General features: G+C 41.5%; 1 protein-coding gene across 1 annotated transcript in view; it reads left to right on the forward strand.

The window, feature by feature from the left end:
- The window catches only part of ccser1 (coiled-coil serine-rich protein 1), a 106,470-nt gene that overhangs the window by 47,590 nt on the left and 37,884 nt on the right, over positions 1-20,996 (forward strand). The window contains exon 10 of the mRNA XM_039013150.1: positions 16,485-16,520. Within this exon, the coding sequence (XP_038869078.1) occupies positions 16,485-16,487 (3 nt within the window). The 3' untranslated portion in view covers positions 16,488-16,520. The remainder of the gene's footprint in view (positions 1-16,484; positions 16,521-20,996) is intronic.

Below are 20,996 nucleotides of genomic sequence, written 5' to 3' on the forward strand. Positions count from 1 at the left end.
TTTCTTCACATTATACGTGCAGCAATGCACACAAGGCAGTAGGCTACGTGCAAATGTTTGTTCCATAATGCAATTAGTGGGAAAAAAACTGTTGTCTAAAGCACATGTGACAGAGGAAAATATCCTAGAAATGTAGAGGGGGAGATCTAATAGGCAACAAGTAGCATGGGCTGCTTATATGACTAGGATTGTGCCTTTTAGCTAATACCCTCTGGATATGGGTCAGATTTTTGCTAGGCTATTTTGAAGCAAGGTAAAGACATACCTCCATAATATGAAGTAAAACGTTCAGGTTTCAAACAATTAAGTCAACTGTATGTTTTCAAAATGCATACTGCCTCCAGCTCATTGCAAATTGGTGTGTGACGCGTTGATGAAACCTGCCTTCCGTTGCCTGTGAATTTGCTGTTTGAGATGCTGTCGCAGCAGCTGTCGCGCTGTCTGACAGATTTTCCGCTCAAAGGCTCCTGTATCTGTATGCTGTACGCTTGTGATGAATAAGACGCATGTTTTTTTGATGTATCTGTTTGTTTGTTTCTGGTTGTTGTGTGTGTCGTGCATTAGCGTTTGTGCGTGCGTGTGTGCACATTTGTGTATGCACGTGTGCATGCGCTTTTGTCTGTGTTGTGAGAGAAGAGTGCCTCTGCCCATAATTAAGAGGTGCCCTGTGCTGCATCATTGTGCAGGATTAGATTGAGATAAGTGTGCTGGCTCCTGGCCAGGCTGGCGTGGGACAACCTGAATGACTCGTGTGTTCCCCATTCAGCATAATGACATGTCACCCCAAAGGAGGACGGCCTAGGCTCTCCTAGCATCTCTCTGCTCTTCTTCTGGTAGCCACTTCCTGTAGAGTCCTGCCCCCCCACCGAAGGCACTGTATGCACACACACATACAGTGTCTTCAGAAAGTATTCACACCACTTTTCCACATTTTGTTGTTACAGCCTGAATTTTAAATTGATTAAATTGAGATGGTGTGCCACTGATCTACATTGACATTTTTACAAATTAATGCAAAATGAAAAGCTGAATTTCTTGAGTCAATAAGTATTAAACCCTTTTGTTATGTTAAGCCTAAATAAAATTGTGCTTAATAGGTCACAATAAGTTGAATGGACTCACTCTGTGTGAATTTCAAGCACGGATTCAACCACAAAGACCAGGGAGCTTATCCAATGGTTCGCAAAGAAGGGAACATATTGGTCTATGGGTTAAAAAAAGCAGACATTGAATATCCCTTAAGGCATGGTACATTACTAATTACACTTTGGATGGTGAATCAATACACCCAGACACTACAAAGATACAGGCACCCAACATTGTCGTTACTCCACAATCCTAATCTAAATGACAGAGTGAAAAAAGGAAGCCTGTACAGAATAAAAAACATTCCAAAACATGCATCCTGTTTGCAATAAGGCACTAAAGTAATACCGCCCCCCAAAAATGTTACCCTCTTTTTCTCCCCAATTTCGATTTTGTCTCGTCGCTGCGTCCTCCGAAACATGACCCGTCAAACCGGGCTTAATAACATCCGCCCGCTTAACCCGGAAGCCAGCTGCACCAATGTGTCGGAGGAAACCGTGTTCAACTGATGACCGAGGTCAGCCTACAGCCGCCCGGCCCGCCACGAGGAGTAGCTAGAGCGCAAAGAGCCAAGTAATGCTCCCCCGGCCAAACCCTCCGCTAACCCGTACAACGCTGGGCCAATTGTGCGCCGCCCTATGGGACTCCCGATCACGGCCGGTTGTGATACAGCCCGGGATTGATCCCTCGTCTGTAGTGACGCCTCTAGCAGTGCAATGCAGTGACAGACCGCTGCGCCACTCAGGAGGCCAGAAATTTACTTTTTGTCCTGAATACAAAGCGTTATATTTGGGGCAAACATAACACATCATTGAGTACCACTCTTCATATTTTAAAGCGTGGAGGTGGCTACATGTTATGAGTATGCTTGTCATCATCAAGGACTAGGGAGTTTTTTAAACAAAAATGTACAGAATAGAGCTAAACACAGGTAAAATTCAAGAGGAAAACGTAATTCTGCATTCCAACAGACACTGGGAGACAAATTCACCTTTCAGCGATACAATAACCTAAAAATCAAGGCCAAATACACTGGAGTTATTTTCATGCTGATTTAAGTAAAAAAAACTATGTCAAGTCTTAAATGTCTGTCTAGCAATGATCAACTTGCCAGACCTTGAATATTTTTTTAAAGAATATAATAGCCTAATATTGTACAATCCAGATGTGCAAAGCACTTAGACTTACCCAGAAAGAATCACTGCTGTAGTCGTGGCCAAAGGTAATTCTAGCATGTATTTACTCGGTGTTGAATACTTATCTAATCAGCATATACAGTGGGGCAAAAAAGTATTTAGTCAGCCACCAATTGTGCAAGTTCTCCCACTTAAAAAGATGAGAGAGGCCTGTAATTTTCATCATAGGTACACTTCAACTATGACAGACAAAATGAGGGGAAAAAATCCAGAAAATCACATTGTAGGATTTTTTATGAATTTATTTGCAAATTATGGTGGAAAATAAGTATTTGGTCACCTACAAACAAGCAAGATTTCTGGCTCTCACAGACCTGTAACTTCTTCTTTAAGAGGCTCCTCTGTCCTCCACTCGTTACCTGTATTAATGGCACCTGTTTGAACTTGTTATCAGTATAAAAGACACCTGTCCACAACCTCAAACAGTCACACTCCAAACTCCACTATGGCCAAGACCAAAGAGCTGTCAAAGGACACCAGAAACAAAATTGTAGACCTGCACCAGGCTGGGAAGACTGAATCTGCAATAGGTAAGCAGCTTGGTTTGAAGAAATCAACTGTGGGAGCAATTATTAGGAAATGGAAGACATACAAGACCACTGATAATCTCCCTCGATCTGGGGCTCCACGCAAGATCTCACCCCGTGGGGTCAAAATGATCACAAGAACGGTGAGCAAAAATCCCAGAACCACACGGGGGGACCTAGTGAATGACCTGCAGAGAGCTGGGACCAAAGTAACAAAGCCTACCATCAGCAAGGGCATTGAAGATGAAACGTGGCTGGGTCTTTCAGCATGACAATGATCCCAAACACACCGCCCGGGCAAGGAAGGAGTGGCTTCATAAGAAGCATTTCAAGGTCCTGGAGTGGCCTAGCCAGTCTCCAGATCTCAACCCCATAGAAAATCTTTGGAGGGAGTTGAAAGTCCGTGTTGCCCAGCAACAGCCCCAAAACATCACTGCTCTAGAGGAGATCTGCATGGAGGAATGGGCAGAAATACCAGCAACAGTGTGTGAAAACCTTGTGAAGACTTACAGAAAACATTTGACCTCTGTCATTGCCAACAAAGGGTATATAACAAAGTATTGAGAAACTTTTGTTATTGACCAAATACTTATTTTCCACCATAATTTGCAAATAAATTCATAAAAAATCCTACAATGTGATTTTCTGGATTTTTTTCCCTCATTTTGTCTGTCATAGTTGAAGTGTACCTATGATGACAATTACAGGCCTCGCTCATCTTTTTAAGTGGGAGAACTTGCACAATTGGTGGCTGACTAAATACTTTTTTGCCCCACTGTACACTACTAGTCAAAAGTTGACACACCTACTCATTTCTGGATTTTTCTTTATTTTTACTATTTTCTACATTGTAGAATAATAGTGAAGACATCACAACTATTAAATAACACATGGAATAATGTAGTAACCAAAAAAGTGTTAAAATACAAATTAAAATACATTATACATCAAATTAAAATACATGATATATTTGAGATTCTTCAAAGTAGCCACCTTTTTTGCCTTGATGACAGCTTTGCACATTCTTGGCATTCTCTCAACCAGCTTCTTGAGGTAGTCACCTGGAATTAATTTAAATTAACAGGTGTGCCTTAAGTTAATTTGTGGAATTTCTCTCCTTGTTAATGCGTTTGAGCCAATCAGTTGTGTTGTATATCAACAAGGTAGGGTTGATATACAGAAGATAGCTTTATTTGGTAAAAGACCAAGTCCATATTATGGCACGAATAGCCCCAAATAAGCAAAGAGAAATGGCAGTCCATCGTTACTTTAAGACATGAAGGTCAGTCAATCCGGAAAATGTCAAGAACTTTGAGTGCAGTCACAAAAACCATCAAGCGCTATGATGAAACTGTCTTTCATGAGGACCGCCACAGGAAAGGAAGACCCAGAGTTACCTCTGCTGCAGAGGATAAGTTCATTTAGAGTTACCAGCCTCAGAAATTGCAGCCCAAATAAATGCTTCAGAGTTCAAGTAACAGACACATCTCAACATCAACTGTTCAGAGGAGACTGTGTGAATCGCTGCAAAGAAACAACTACTAAAGGACACCAACAAGAAGAAGAGACTTGCTTGGGCCAAGAAACAAGAGCAATGGACATTAGACCGGTGGACATCTGACATCAACATTTTTGGTTCCACCCGCTGTGTCTTTGTGAGATGCCGAGTAGGTGAACGGATGATCTGGTTCCCACCGTGAAGCATGGAGGAGGAGGTGTGGGGGTGCTTCACTGTCAGTGATTTATTTAGAATTCAAGGCACAGTTAACCAGCATGGCTACCAAAACATTCTGCAGTAATACGCCATCCCATCTGGTTTGTGCTTAGTGGGACCATCATTCAGAGTGAAGGAAAAGCAGCCAACAAGTGTTCAGCATATGTAGGAACTCCTTCAAGACTGTTGGAAAAGCATTCCAGGTGAAGCTTGCTGAGAGAATGCCAAGAGTGTGCAAAGTGGTCATCTAGGTGGCTACTTTGAAGAATCTAAAATATATTTTGATTTGAACACTTTTTTGGTTACTACATGATTCCATATGTGTTATTTCATAGCTTTGATGTCTTCACTATTATTCTACAATGTAGAAATAGTCCAAATAAAGAAAAATCCTTAAATGAGTAGGTGTCCAAACGTTTGACTGGTTCCATATGTTTTATTTTCCCTTAATTTAACAAGATTTGTTAGAAATGTTCATCCACTTTTGACATTAGAGTATTTTGTGTAGATCATTGACAAAACATGACAATCAAATACATTTCAATCCCACTTTGTAATAGAACAAAATTTGGAAAAAGTCAAAGGGTGTGAATACTTTCTTAAGGCGATGGAAAGAATACTTTGAGAGGTAGATGGAAGGAAGAGTGAGGGAGATAATATTTGTTCATCTTATTTATTGAATAGATAGAGACCAACACGATCCCAGTCCAAAAGCATGTCCTCATTCAACAGCTGAGCGGAATGCAGAAACAGTCTCACAAGACAATCTAAATTGAATTATTTCAGCTCCTTGAGTAATCCATATCCCTATCCAAATACTGTGCATTAAGAAAGTATTCAGACCCCTTCACTTTTTCCACGTTACAGCCTTATTCTAAAATAAATGTGTTTTCCTCATCAAGCTACACACAATCCTACATAATGACAAAGCAAAAACAGATTTTCTGACAAGTATTCACACCCTTTGCTATGGGATTCGAAATTGAGCTCAGGTGCATCCTGTTTCCATTGATCATCTTTGATGTTTCTACAACTTAATTGGAGTCCACTTGTGATACATTTTAATTGATTGAACCTGATTTGGAAAGGCACACACCTGTCTATATAATGTCCCACCGTTGACAGTGCATGTCAGAGCGAAAACCAAACCATGAGGTCGGAGGAATTGTGGATATGGGAAAACCTCCCTGAAGGACAAACATCTCTGTCAGGCCTTTATGGTAGAGTGGCCAGACGGAAGCCACTCCTCGGTAAAAGGCGCATGACAGCCCGCTTGGAGTTTGCCAAAAGGCACCTGAAGACTCGCAGACCATGAGAAACAACGGTTATCTAGTCTGTTGAAACCAAGATTGAACTCTTTGCTCTGAATGCCAAGCGTCGCATTTGGTGGAAACCTTGCAACATCCCTACGGTGAAGCATGGTGATGGTGGCAGCATCATGCTGTGGGTTTATTTTTCAGCGGCAGGAGCTGGGTGACTAGTCAGCATCGAGGGAACGAAGCAAAGTACAGAGAGATCCTTGATGAAAACCTGCTCCAGAGTGCTCAGGATCTCAGACTGGGGGCGAAGGTTCAGCTTCCAACAGGACAATGACCCTAAGCACACAGACAAGACAACGCAGGAGGTGCTTCGGGACAAGTCTTTGAATGTCCTTGAGTGGCACAGCCAGAGCCCAGACTTGAACTTGATCAAACATCTCTGGAGAGACCTGAAAATAGCTGTGTAGTGACGCTGCCCATCCAACCTGACAGAGCTTGAGAGGATCTGCAGAGAAGAATGGGAGAAACTACAGGTGTGCCAAGCTTATAGCGTCATACCCAAGAAGACTCAAGGCTGTAATCACTGCCAAACAAAGGTGCTTCAAAAAATTACTGAGTAAAGGTTCTGAATACTTATGTAAATGTGATTTTATTTTTTTTCTCCAAAAATTCTAAACCTGTTTTTGGATTGTCATAACTGGGTATTGTTTGGGGAACAGTAAAAATGTACTTACTGTGTTACATGGTCGTCTCACCTTGATGACAGGCACACTCTTGGCATTCTCTCAGCCAGCTTCACCTGGAATGCTTTTCCAACAGTCTTGAAGGAGTTCCCACATATGCTGAGCACTTGTTGGCAGCTTTTCCTTCACTCTGCAGTCCAACTCATCCCAAACCATCTCAATTGGGCTTTGAGGTCGGGTGATTGTGGAGGCCAGGTCATCTGATGCATAACTTCATCACACTCCCTCTTGGTAATGTAAATTTTTTATCAGTGAATTCATCTGACTCTGGGTAAGTAGAAAACTGGTTAATTGCCAGAGTCTCGCACTATCCCTTTAAGGTAGCTTGGTGAGAGAACCACGTATCACAGTCATAGTAAGTACATTTTTACTCAAAGTAGCTATCAGTAAAGTTGGTGCTAGTAAGAAAAGACAAGTTTGAGTGTAACTGCAAGAAAAGCAAGGGTGTTAGTTTTCATTCACTGGATACCACTGCTAAAGTAACAGCTAGTGGGGATCTAATGACAAACTCAACAAACAACCCTAATGTTATGTCCAGATGACATGGACATATTTGGTCAGTCACTCCCTCTCAGGCAGATCGTAGGCCTATGCAACCCAATAAGTATCATTTTTTGCGGCTCTCTATCTATTGGTTATGACTTTGCACCAGTGAGCAGGCTGAACTTGGTGTCCGTGATAAGTTTGTCAAGGTAACCACAGCGGTCTAAAATGCTGACAGAAGGCCCAGTGCCCGCTGGGCCGCTGCCCCTGTACCCGGTGCATGGTGCGCGGTTGGGGGTGGGTGGCCGTCAGCAGAAGGTGAATCGTACTCTAGCAGTCCCCTTCTCCCCTGCGGCCAGGGGGAACAGAACGAGGAGGCAGCACCTCGCTGGGGACAGATGGCCCGACAGACAGCAACAGCTAGGCATAATGAACAACTTAATTATTTATTATCTCAACAATGACACTCGCTACAGGAGGAATAGGAGGACAAAACAGGCAAGCAGCCCACATAAACCATACACAGGAAGGCCAGTTAGATTCTGGAACCAGGCAGGCTTTTAGTAAAGGAGTGTACTGAGGACAACCCACACTAACCCTTTTATAGATGATCCTGGAGTCTTATCACCTTGTTACTGGGAGAAAATAGTTCATTTTCAAGAATACTCCCACACTGAGCTAATTAGTCATTTTTCTTACATGTACTGTATCAATCAGCTACACTATAGGTGCTATATATAGCACGACAGGCAGGGCGATGTGTCTTGGATGGGCTGTGAACTGTAGATGTTGAGTGGTTTGTGTAGCCATAGTGCTTCACCCATGTCATCCCCCCCACAGCCCTGGCGTGTTTTTCTGGAACTGGCCTATTACTGTTCTTATCAGTAGAGTAGGATGTTATGCCTCTTGGCTCATGGCACTGAACTTCTTCCATCTGCCCCTGACAACTCACTTCAAATGGTTCAGTGTAAATATTAATTGACTGGGGAAGCAGGTTAATCTAATTACTGTCATACCGCTGGATGCCAGTGGGGAAGACAGGGAGCGAAATGATTCATAGTCTCTCTCACACCAGCCAGATTACATTGTCTTTTTAGTTTAGTTTTTTGTTGTTGTGTATTTTACCCCCTTTTTCTCGCCAATTTCGATCTTGTCTCATCGCTGCAACTCTCCAACAGGCTCGGGAGGAGAAGGTCAAGTCATGCTCCGAAACATGACCCATCAAACCGCGCTTCTTAACACTCGCCTGCTTAACCCGGAAGCCAGCCTCACCAATGTGTCGGAGGAAACACTGTTCAACAACTGACAAATGAGGTCAGCCTGCAGGCGCCCGGCCTGCCACAAGGAGTCGCTAGAGCACGATAAGCCAAGTAAAGCCCCCCCGGCCAAACCCTGCCCTAACCCAGACGACGCTATGGGACTCGGACAACCCTATGGGACTCCCGATCACGGCCGGTTGTGGTACAGCCCGGCACGCCAATAGCACTGCGATGCAGTACCTTATACTGCTGCGCCAGATTACCATTTTTACAGAGTTGTCTAAATTCCCTTGATACTTCGTCTACTCCACTCTATCTACAGTGGTTCCTCCTTTAAAAGTTGTGAGCTTACACCGCGGGACTTAGAGGTACCCAGAGTCACAGCTTCATTGCTCCAGACCACCACAAGAGGGAGTTAGAGCACTCGGGTCCCAAGGTTTTTATATGACCAATCATATCGAGTGGTTCCGATGACGAATTTGACGCGAGCCACCCGTCCCTGGTGACTTTCTTCAGAAAAGATGTCTGACAAAACATTACGGGGAAGCAAATGTAAGTAATTATAACATCATAACGAGTCAAGCAAAACATTTACAATTGAGAGGAATATGATAGTTAATGTAGAGATTAACGATTGTGCATATTTTTTGTCAAAGTTAATTTACGATAATCGCTATTTAGCAAGTTAGCTGACTAGCTAACATTAGCCAGCTAGTTAGCTGGTGTAATGACATGAGTGTGACATTGTAATTCGTGTTGTTTAATGTATTAGGTACTCCTGAGAAAAGCAGCAAACCAAGCTGTCGTCTTAGGAAACAGTGGATGTAAAGAATCTAGTTAGCTAAAGCATTTACTGCAATTTGAATGTACAATTGTGTAAGCTTGCCTTGCCGTGCAATGCAGCTGAAGTAACATAGCTAGCTAACTATTTACTTGCTTATTGTGTAGTGGAGGATAAAAATAACTGTATGCCTATGGATGTGTAGCTAGCTACAGTATGTAGCTGATCTGTGTATGGACCCTAAAACGTTTGGTATTAATATTAGTTCAGAACCTGTCTATGAACCTCCGCTATCATAGTTGTTGTATCAACTTCAAGTCTGAATGGCATTAATGAAGCCTATGGATTGAGTAGAATATAATAACTTTATTGTGCCAAGGATGCAAGTCCTATACATGTACTGTAGTTATTACCACGCAAGAGATCCCCCACATTGTAGCCTGTACAATGAATATAGTCACTCATGTACTCCTCCTTGGCAAATAAAGGTGTGGTTCAGGTATGAATCTCTGAGACATTCTTTTTCAGTCATATCCAATACCAGGTGTATCAAACTCCATTCTTTGAATGATGCTGTCCCTGCATGTATGCATTACAATTATATACTTTAACAGTGTTTACCGCTCCTGGGACATCAATGATTACACGTTGTAACTATGCAATAGACTAGAAACAGGATTTAAGTAAAGGCTGATTTTGAAATTCACATATACAGAAAAAAAAGCCTATGCATATCTAACTCCCTTCATCTGCATTAATCTGAGGACACGGGATAGTATTTCAATGAGATACTTAATTTCAATCAGTGGAGAATGTGAAACGCTTTATTGAAAATAGTTCATTATCCAGGTGTTATCAATACATAATATGGGCATTATAATTATGATAATTGTAATATTATATTATAATTACAAGTTCAAATTGTACTTCAATGCACATATGGTGTGCATTATAAAACGAGGAAGAAAGACGAGGTGGGGAGAGAGGTGTAGAAGACAGAAAGGGAAAGAGGTAAGAACAGAGGCAGACAGCATATGATTAATGAATTACAGTGCTGCCCTAATATTCTCTCAGTTCCACATAATTACAGTGTCTCTAGCGGTGTCTCCTAACCAGCCTTGGGCCCCCAGTTGGCCCGACGGTTATCTTAATAACCTCTACCGCTTCTCTCTCCCGGATCCGGGATCCTCCTCATCAAAAAAGCTGACTAGCATAGCCTAGCCTAACGCGACAGGGATATCATATAATATAATTTCATGAAATCACAAGTCCAATACAGCAAATGAAAGATAAACATCTTGTGAATCCAGCCATCATTTCCGATTTTTAAAATGTTTTACAGCGAAAACACTATGTATTTATATTAGCTCACCACAATAGCCAAACACACAACGCCATGTTTTCACCATGTTTCCACCATGTTTCCACCGCATAGGTAGCTTTCACAAAACCCAGAAATAGAGAAAATTAATCACTAACCTTGAACAACTTCATCAGATGATAGTCTTATAACATCATGTTATACAATACATTTATGTTTTGTTCGAAAATGTGCATATTTGAGGTATAAATCGTAGTTTTACATTGCAGCCACCATCACAAATGGCACCAAAACAGCCAGTATAATTACAGAGAGCAACGTAAAATACATAAATACTCATCATAAAACATTTATGAAAAATACATGGTGTACAGCAAATGAAAGATAAACATCTTCTGAATCCAGCCATCATTTCCGATTTTTAAAATGTTTTACAGCGAAAACACTATGTATTTATATTAGCTCACCACAATAGCCAAACACACAACGCCATGTTTTCACCATGTTTCCACCGCATAGGTAGCTTTCACAAAACCCAGAAATAGAGATAAAATTAATCACTAACCTTTGGACAACTTCATCAGATGACAGTCTTATAACATCATGTTATACAATACATTTATGTTTTGTTCGAAAATGTGCATATTTAGAGCTGCAAATCGTGGTTTTACATTGTGAATACGTAGCCACAATGCACCAAAATGTCCGGAGATATTTTGGACAGTCACCTAATCTAACCAAAGAACTCATCATAAACTTTACTAAAAAAATACATGTTGTACAGCAAATGAAAGATACACTGGTTCTTAATGCAACCGCTGTGTTAGATTTTAAAAAATAACTTTAGTACAACATACAGCATGCAATATTTTGAGACAGCGCCCTACAATTCTCTGCCTTGTTGGAGCCAACATAAAACACAAAAATACGAAATAACATCATAAATATTCTCTTACTTTTGATGATCTTCCATCAGAATGTTGTACAAGGAGTCCTAGTTCCAGAATAAATCGTTGTTTGGTTTTAGAATGTCCATTTCTTCTGTCGAATTAGCAACTTTGGCTAGCATGGTGGAGCTCACGTGTTCAATAAATCGTTGCGCCTGGAACGAAAAATTCAAAAATTCCCAATAGACATCGAATAAACTAGTCAAACTCAGTTGAAAATCCTACGTTATGATGTTTTTCTCATATGTATCCAATAAAATCAGAGCCGGAGCATTTCGTCGTGTATACGTAACGCATTTCAGAAGACAATGTGGAGTTCCCCTGGGCGCCGTTGAAAACTGACAAAAGAGCGGACCTGTCACTCCAAAAGCTTTCATTCGGCCTCACATCAAGCTAGACACCCCATTCAACCTTCTACTGCCTGTTGACATCTAGTGGAAGGCGTATGAAGTGCATACAGATCCATAAATATAAGCCAGTTGAATAGGCAGGCCCTGACACAGAGCCCCATTTTCAGAATTTTCACTTCCTGTCTGGAAGTTTGCTGCAAAATGAGTTCTGTTTTACTCAGAGATATAATTCAAACAGTTTTAGGGTGTTTTCTATCCAATAGTAATAATAATATGCATATTGTATGATCTAGAACAGAGTACGAGGCCGTTTAATTTGGGCACGATTTTTTTCCCAGAGTGAAAACAGCGCCCCCTATTAAGAAGTTAAGAGCGGGTGAGGTGGCGATGATGGGACTGGCTTCCTCTCTCACATCAGAACATACCTGCAGACGAGAGACAGATGGATAGAAAAAGAGCATGATTAAGCCTTGTTTTTTTATTCTAACACGGTCAGTCATAATCATCAGGAGGTGAAATGCAAAACTGACCTTGGATCATTAACTATGGGACTACTACATCTCTATCTGTATTTCAATGTAAAGCATCTCTTTAATAATACTTCCTGTTGACCCAACCAAGTGACCTATGATCATGCTGTGCCCTCTGTGTCAGCCAGCTCAGATGCGGGAGGGGTTCACCAACACAGCTGATATAACCTAGAGGATTTAGGGAGAAGTGGGAGAGGGAGGAAGTGAAGGAGAGAGACTATTGTGTGTGTGTGGTTTCACCTGGTGTCCACAGAGTCCTTTATGCTGAAAAACAGACACATGAGACAAACAATAGAAGAATGTCATTTTAGACATAAATACCACTTGAAGCTTAATGATGACTTGATCATTTGAATCAGCTGTGTAGATCTGCTGGCAGACGAGATAGGAACACATATCCTACACAGAAGAGGTGGATAGAACTCGACAGGTCAAGATATCCTTCTTCCTCCAAACTGCATGTGAGACAGGTTCCATGTACAACAAGACCGGAAGAGAGAGAAAGAGCACATAACCGTTTTTAATTACCTCTGGTTATGGACAATATTTCCAGCAATAAAGCTTCCACGGCCTGTTCCTCGAACAGTGAACATCTGGCAATATCTACATGTTCGACCCCTTGATCAGCTCGCTCTCTGAAAGTAAAGAAAATAGCTTATTTCTTGTAGATATGACCGTTCAACCTAAAGCAGCAGATGTCATTTTCAGGATACGTCAATACAGCACAGAAAGCGTAACACCAGACTGGTATTGTGGTTGTTCATTAGGTGATGGGAAATATGCAATATGTATACAAAATAATATACTTGCCTGTTGTATCTTGAAAAAAAGCTGATTCATTATTTATGTATTACCAGTTGTTGAAGAGCAACTCCAATTTCATACATGTCTAAGAATAAGTAAGAATAAAAAAGTTTAACTACTTAGATTTGATGGAGACATTATACATCTTAGTACCTTAAAAATGTATGATTTGTATCAATGTGGATGAGAGACGGGAGCAGGAACAGAGTATTTTGGCCGAGCAATCCAACGAAGCTGGATCATTCTGGCAATGATACCTGCACCATCTACACGCTGCAAAGACTCCCTAACTCTTTGCCATTGTACACGATGGCCCACTGCTCTGAGACTTCCTTTGACCATTCTAAAGCCCGCATTGGGCATCCTTGCCTTAATGACGCTGACTTTATGGTCCAACTCTTCATCTGACATATCAGAATAGCATTCCCTGACAGACGCATTGTGTTCTTTCATCCTTCTGTAAAAAAAAAAAAAAAAAAGCTAACCGTTACACCGTCATGAAATATGATTATATATCGACTATGAAACAAATAGGACATAGCCTGCTTATGAGTTCCCATGAAAGAAAGTTAGATTAAGTCAACTGAAAATGACGAGAACAGGCGTTCTCGACGGAAGAAAGCCCAGTGCTTCTTACCTGAGATGCCATCATCACACAGTCGTCCTTCCTTTGTGTCGGAAAGAAAGGCTGAACAGTATTGGTTGTAGCCGAACTGACACTCAAAAAATGGCCAAAATGGAGGGTGGTTGATAACAAAATGAAATTGGAGTTTTGTTTTCAAATTTAAAAAAATCTTTAAATATCTTTGTGAGAACCCCCTGTCCTATCGCAGACCAGATTTGTCCTAATGACCAAGGGGGAGTTAGAGCTATGATTATGCTTTTGGGTCCCAATGCACTACTGTGTCTCTAATTGACAATGAATGGGCAATATAAACCAAATAATAAACTGATAATTCAACAAGCAGGGAGCAGGTTTCGAACCCTCAACCTTCTTGCCCGAAATCCAGCGTGCTATCGACTGTGCACCAAAAGCATGCCCAAGCCGCAGATTCGATAGAGCGCGTCCTCGCGGTAGCTTGCTACTCAATGTAATAAAGTAATGACTTTTGAAATAAGTTACCTTACACGTTATGTTGGCTGACAATTTGTTAGCTACGCTGCCCTGTTTTTTGGCACCTGGGATTTTTAAAAAATCCTTTCCCAGAACATCACCACCAGTGTTTCCTCGATATTCATTTAGCAGCGCGTCTCTGCCGAGATGCGCTTTCAAATGGATAGTCGTTAGCTCAATGGCTGGAAGTCTATGGGAACATCTAGCAATGCATGTCCCCTCTCTTTCTGACTATACAGTACTTTTCCATTTCTTTGCTATCTCTCACCATCACTCATTTATAACCCATTCTGCATCCCTTCTCTGTTCTCAGGCCTACATCCCTATCCCCCTCTTTATTTATTCCCCTTCTACTCCACGTTCTTCCTCCTTTCTTCATGTCCTTGTCCCCTTTTCAGATTCCCCCCATTGCTTGCTCTTCTTTTACTCCCTCCTATTCTTTCCCTTGATCAAATTCTTCTCCTCCTCCGATGCCTTATTCACCGGCTTCACTACCGTGGGTTGCATGTAGTTTCATTAGAATGCTAATTCCCACCATGATTCACTTTCCTTCTCCACATCTGTGGGACCAGGACCACAACATCCTTTTATGTCCTCTCCATGTTACCGCCCAACAAACATCAAAAACATAATTCCAAGTGTCCAGTATTTTTTCATTTACAACTCTCTCCCAAAAAGTCGGGACTTTATGGTGGGTGGTTTTATTTGTGACTATTTCAAGATTACTGCTCATATGTACTGGAACTATCCACGACCTCATGTCATTCTCATGTGAAGAGCTGTGATAGTTGTTTCTTAAATGTTCAGCTTTGCACACTCTTGGCATTCTCTCAACCAGCTTCATGAGGTAATCACCTGGAATGCATTTCAATTAACAGGTGTGCCTTCTGAAAAGTTAATTTGTGAAATTTATTTCCATAATGCGTTTAAGCCAATCAGTTGTTTTGTGACAAGGTAGGGGGGTATACAGAAGATAGCCCTATTTGGTAAAAGACCAAGTCCATTTTATGGCAAGGACAGCCCCAAATAAGCAAAGAGAAATGACAGTCCATCATTACTTTAAGACATGAAGGTCAGTCAATCCGGAAAATGTCAAGAACTTAGTTTCTTCAAGTGCAGTCGCTAAAACCATCAAGTTCTATGATGAAACTGGCTCTCATGAGGACCGCCACAGGAATGGAAGACCCAGAGTTACCTCTGCTGCAGAGGATAAGTTCATTTAGAGTTACCAGCCTCAGAAATTGCAGCCCAAATAAATGCTTCACAGAAGTCAAGTAACAGACACATTTCAACATCAATTGTTCAGAGGAGACTGTATGAATCATCAGGCCTTCATGGTCGAATTGCTGCAAAGATACCACTACTAAAGGACACCAACAAGAAGAAGAGACTTGCTTGGGCCAGGAAACACGAGCAATGCACATTAGACCGGTGGAAATGTGTCCTTTGGTCGTGAGTCCAAATTGGAGATTTTTAGATCCATCAGCCGTGTCTTTGTGAGATGCGGTGTGGGTGAACGGATGATCTCCGCATGTGTATTTCCCACCGTGAAGCATGGAGGAGGAGATGTTATGGTGTCAGGGGGCTTTGCTGGTGACACTATCTGTGATTTATTTAGAATTCAAGGCACACTTAACCAGCATGGCTACCACAGCATTCGGCAGCGATATGCCATCCCATCTGGTTTGGGCTTAGTAGGACTATCATTTGTTTTTCAACTGGACAATGACCCAACACACCTCCATGTTGTGTAAGGGCTATTTGACAAAGGAGAGTGATGGAGTGCTGCATCAGAGGACCTGGCCTCCGCAATCCCCCGACCTCAACCAAATTGAGATGGTTTGGGGTGAGTCGGACCGCAGAGTGAAGGAAAAGCAGCCAACAAGTGCTCAGCATATGTGGGAACTCCTTCAAGGCTGTTGGAACAGCATTCCAGGAGTGCAAAGCTGTCATTAATGGAAAGGGTGGCTATTCGAAGAATCTCCAATAAAACATATATTTGGATATATAACACTTTTTTGCTCCCTCTAAACACCAAACAAAGGAAACATTTGTAATAAGGTCATCCAAAATAAATGATTCCATGTGTGTTATTTCATAGTTTTGATGTCTTTACTATTATTCTACAATGTAGAAAATTGTAAAAAATAAAGAAAATCCCTTGAATGAGTAGGTGTTCTGAAACTTTTGACTGTGTGTGTGTGTGTGTGTGTGTGTGTGTGTGTGTGTGTGTGTGTGTGTGTGTGTGTGAGTGAGAGAGGGCTGGGCTACATGTTGTGTGTATTCATGTGTTTGTCTCTGCCATGCTCATCTCATCTCTCCATGTTGTTTTGTTCTTTTGTTTTCCCATCCACCACCTTGGCTTCGCAGTAACCAGCATCATGTGACCGAGAAGGCACTGTGCAGGTAAGGGGTCCCTCTCTCTGTGCTGCATCCACCCAGCCTGCCTGCCTGTGCCATTCTGTCTGTAATCAAGGCAGGTTGGCACTCCTGCCCCTACAAACCCTCCCTCTAAACACCAAACACAGGAAACATTGTAATAAGGTCATCCAAAATAAATCAAATTCGAAATCTAGGAAATAACGGCCGGTGTTCCGAAAAAAAACATATCTCTTTGATTTGCATGCTCCCGTCTTGATTGGTGGCAAATCATGTTAAACCACTGTCCCTGTAGGTGGCCTGTCTTTCATTTTGATCACTGTCTGTCGGTGAGCATTCTCTCTCGTTTCCACCAGGTCATTGGTCATCCTATGGCCGATTTCTGCCCACTTGGATTTTCACACGGTAACGGTAATAGCGAGTAATAGCTTGAATATGAAAGTAGTATAGTGTACCTATACATTGTCTTTGTTGTATCAGTCACTACTCTTGTGTGCGTACAGTTATTCAGTAGTGAAGTCTCTGCTCTTGGTAGAAAGCAAGGGGTTTGGTGATTATATTGTATAATGGGTCCTGCTTTAAATGACATTTAGCTTATAAAGCCTTCATAAGCACTTCATAAATGTGTTACAAAGCATCTATGGCCGTTTGTCATACTTTACAAATGGTTCATATACGTGGCATATCCGTGTGACATAATCACCAATGTCAATGTGGCATAACCAACTTATGTCGAATATGATATAAACATGTGCTTTATAAAGGGTGACATGTTGTGCTGAAGGATGGAACACTCTCTAAAGTGAAGTCCGTTAGTCACATTATACCTAATCTCGTTCCCAGACACTTCCGGCCAAATGCGCGAAAGGTCTGATGGACCAATGCATCAAACTTTTCCTTAGTTTATTTAGGATTAGGTTTAAAATCAAATTTGAACAGAAACTGTGGAAATGGGAAGGGTTTAGTCATAATTAGGACTTTGTGGCTGTCCTGTATAAAACAGCAGAATGTTAATAATATTGACAGAAAAGTGTCAATATTAGTGTCCTGTAGTGTCCTGTAATACTTAATTTGAAGTCAGACCCCTTTGTTCATTCATAACACACACACACAGGTTTAATGATGCAAACACAAGTTAAGTGCATTCCTACCAAGTGTCTTGAAAGTCAGTGGAATATGTAGAAAAACATTCAGCATCTTCCCTTTGCTAACTGTGGTGCACAGTAATTACGTGTGTGAGGGGGAGTGGCTCATTTAGTGCATGTAAAGCATCTGTTTGCACTCTCTCACGCTCTCTCTCTCTCTCGTCTCTTTCTCTCGCTTGCTTTCTCACTCTCGCTCTCTCCATTCTTTCATTAATTCATTCATTACGACTCCAGACCTGGACTTATTAATGAAGGGACATCTGTTTCATTAATGCTGAAAGGGGCCCCGGAGTCCGGCGTGCAGGCTGGGCAGACCTCTCGCTTACGGTTGCCAAGATTCACCTTCCATTGATCCAGTGGAGGTGGCCCTTCTGTGCATGTTCAGCCAGCACAATGCCCAGCCCAGAGAATCAGTAATGCCCAACTTGGACAGACCACTCTGAAGGGCACGAATAATGGAGTTTAATTAATCATAGCCCAGGCAGGGACTTTGGTCTGTTGTGTTATAGAAAGGCATCATTGGGGCGGCAGGTAGCCTAGTGGTTAGAGCGTTGGACTACTAACCGAAAGGTTGCAAGATCGAATCGCTGAGCTGACAAGGTAAAAATCTGTCGTTCTGCCCCTGAACAAGGCAGTTAACCCACTGTTCCTAGGCCGTCATTGAAAATTAGAATTTGTTCTTAACTGACTTGCCTAGTAAAATACAAATAAAAAACTTACGCGCTAAGAAAATGGAGGCCTTGCTCTGGCTGGCGTCCTGGACTAAAAAGCAAGGGTAAAGCATCCTTACAAACAGTGAGTCTCTTTCCTGTATGTGTGTGTGTCTCTCTGTGTCAGTGTGTGCGTGCATGTGGCTCCGTTTGACAGTTTGCGCTGTGCTCTTTGGTAAACAAGTAACTAATTGATGTGGCCATTGTAAACAGGGCCAGAGAGGAAGGGGGTGGGAGAGCTGCTGCCTGTCGATGTGCTGTGTCAAGAGAGAACTCTGCGGTGCGGGAACGTGTGGATCAGTTGCAGCTCTCTGGTGGATTGTCGTCAAGGTCAGGTGCTGCAAAGAGGGATCACAATTCCACCGAGGGTCAGGCTAATTGTGACCCAGCTAATTACGCTAATTAGCTGAACAAAATCTTCATCAGAATGGCAAAGGTTCAGGCATAAATGCACGATTAAAGACTGTGGCACGGATTTAACTGAGGTTATCTGACCATTATGGTAACCGTTTGACTTTAAACGATGATACCGTACAGTGAATAGCGTTTTATTTTGTGGGCTTTGTTTGCATTGTTTTGCAGAATTCGGCGAATAATAGGTTTGTAGTCAAAATAAGGAGAGAATTGTAAAGAACTTGATTTGAAAATATAAAATGTAATGGTTGATTATATCATGCATATATGGATTACGGATACAGGATCACATATACAGTGCCTTCGGAAAGTATTCAGACCCCTTGACTTTTTCCGCATAATATTATTATTTTTTACATATTTTTTTATAAATTAGAAAAATGGCCAACCTGTTTTTGCTTTGTCGTTATGGAGTATTGTGTGTAGATTGATGAGGGAAAACAAACGATTTAATACATTTTTGAAAAAGGCTGTAAACTAACAATGTGGAAAAAGTCAAGGGCATGTCTGGTGGGGTAAGTGTGTGTCAGCTGTGTGTAAGTATGCAAACATTTTGGGATGTTCAATACATTGTTTCTTATAAAAAGAAGTGATGCAGTCAGTCTCTCTTCAACTCTTAGCCAAGAGAGACTGGCATGCATAGTATTTATATCAACCCTTTGATTACAATGAAGAGCAAGACGTGCCGTTCTGGGCCAGCTGCAGCTTAACTAGGTCTTTCCTTGCACCACACAACTGGACAGTAATCAAGATAAGACCAAACTATAGCATGCAGGACTTGCTTTTTGGAGCATGGTGTTATCTTTTTATTACAGCCAGACCTCTCCCCATCTTTACAACCATTGAATCTATATGTTTTGACCATGACAGTTTACAGTCTAAGGTAACGCCAAATAATTTAGTCTCCTCAACTTGTTCAACAGCCACACCATTCATTACCAGATTCAGCTGAGGTCGACAACTTATGGAATGATTTGTACCAAATACAATGCTCTTAGTTTTAGAGATGTTCAGGACCAGTTTATTACTGGCCACCCATTCCAAAACAGACTGCAACTCTTTGTTAAGGGTTTCAGTGACTTCATTAGCTGTGGTTGCTGATGCGTATACGATTGAATCATCAGCATACATGGACACACTTGCTTTGTTTAATGCCAGTGGCAGGTCATTGGAAAAAATAGAAAAGAGTAGATGGCATAGAGAGCTGCCCTGCGGGACACCACACTTTACGTCCTTGACATTAGAGAAGCTTCCATTAAAGAAAACCCTTTGAGCTCTGATAGATATCTCTGAATCCACGATAGGGAAGAGGTTGAAAAGCCATAACACATATATTTTTTTCAACAACAGGTTATGGTCAATAATATCAAAGGCTGCACTGAGGTCTAACATATCTCCCACAATCTTCTTATCAATTTCTTTCAACCAATCATCAGTCATTTGTGTCAGTGCAGTACATGTTGAGTGCCCTTCTCTATAAGCGTGCTGAAAGTCTATTGTTAATTTGTTTACAGAGAAATAGCATTGTATTTGGTCAAACACAATTTTTTCCAAAAGTTTGCTAAGAGCTGGCAGCAAGCTGAATGGTCTGATGTTAGAACCAGTAAAGGCCGCTTTACCACTCTTGGCTAGTGGAATTACCTTGGTTTCTCTCCAGGCCTGAGGCCAAATACTTTTACTCTGCTCAGATTAAAAATATGACAGATAGGAGTGGCTATAGTCAGCTACCATCCTCAGTAGCTTTCCATCTAAATTGTCAATGTCATTATTGATCGATAACAATAATTTTTCACCTCTCCGACACTAACTTTACAAAATTCAAACTTGCAATGCTTTTCTTTCATTATGATTATTATTTTTTGCATGAATACGATGGCTCACTGTTCATTGTTGGCATTTCCTGCCTAAGTTTGCCCACTTTGCCAATGAAGTAATCATCAAATGGTTTTGTGATGAATAAGCCATCTGATTCGATGAAAGATGGAGTTGAATTTGTCTTTCTGCCCATAATTTATTTTAAAGTACTCCAACGTTTTGTCCATCGTTCTTTATATCATTGATCTTGGCTTCATAATACAGCTTCTTCTTTTTGTTGAGTTTAGTCACATAATTTCTCAATTTGCAGTAAGATGTGCAGCCACACTTATTAGGCACTCCTTTTAACCCATCCCTTTCAACTATACAGTTTTTCACCAATCCAAGGAGCCTTAACAGTTCTAATAGTCAGTTTCTTA

The sequence above is a fragment of the Salvelinus namaycush genome, chromosome 18 (genome assembly GCF_016432855.1).
Source record: "Salvelinus namaycush isolate Seneca chromosome 18, SaNama_1.0, whole genome shotgun sequence".
NCBI lineage: Eukaryota > Metazoa > Chordata > Actinopteri > Salmoniformes > Salmonidae > Salvelinus > Salvelinus namaycush.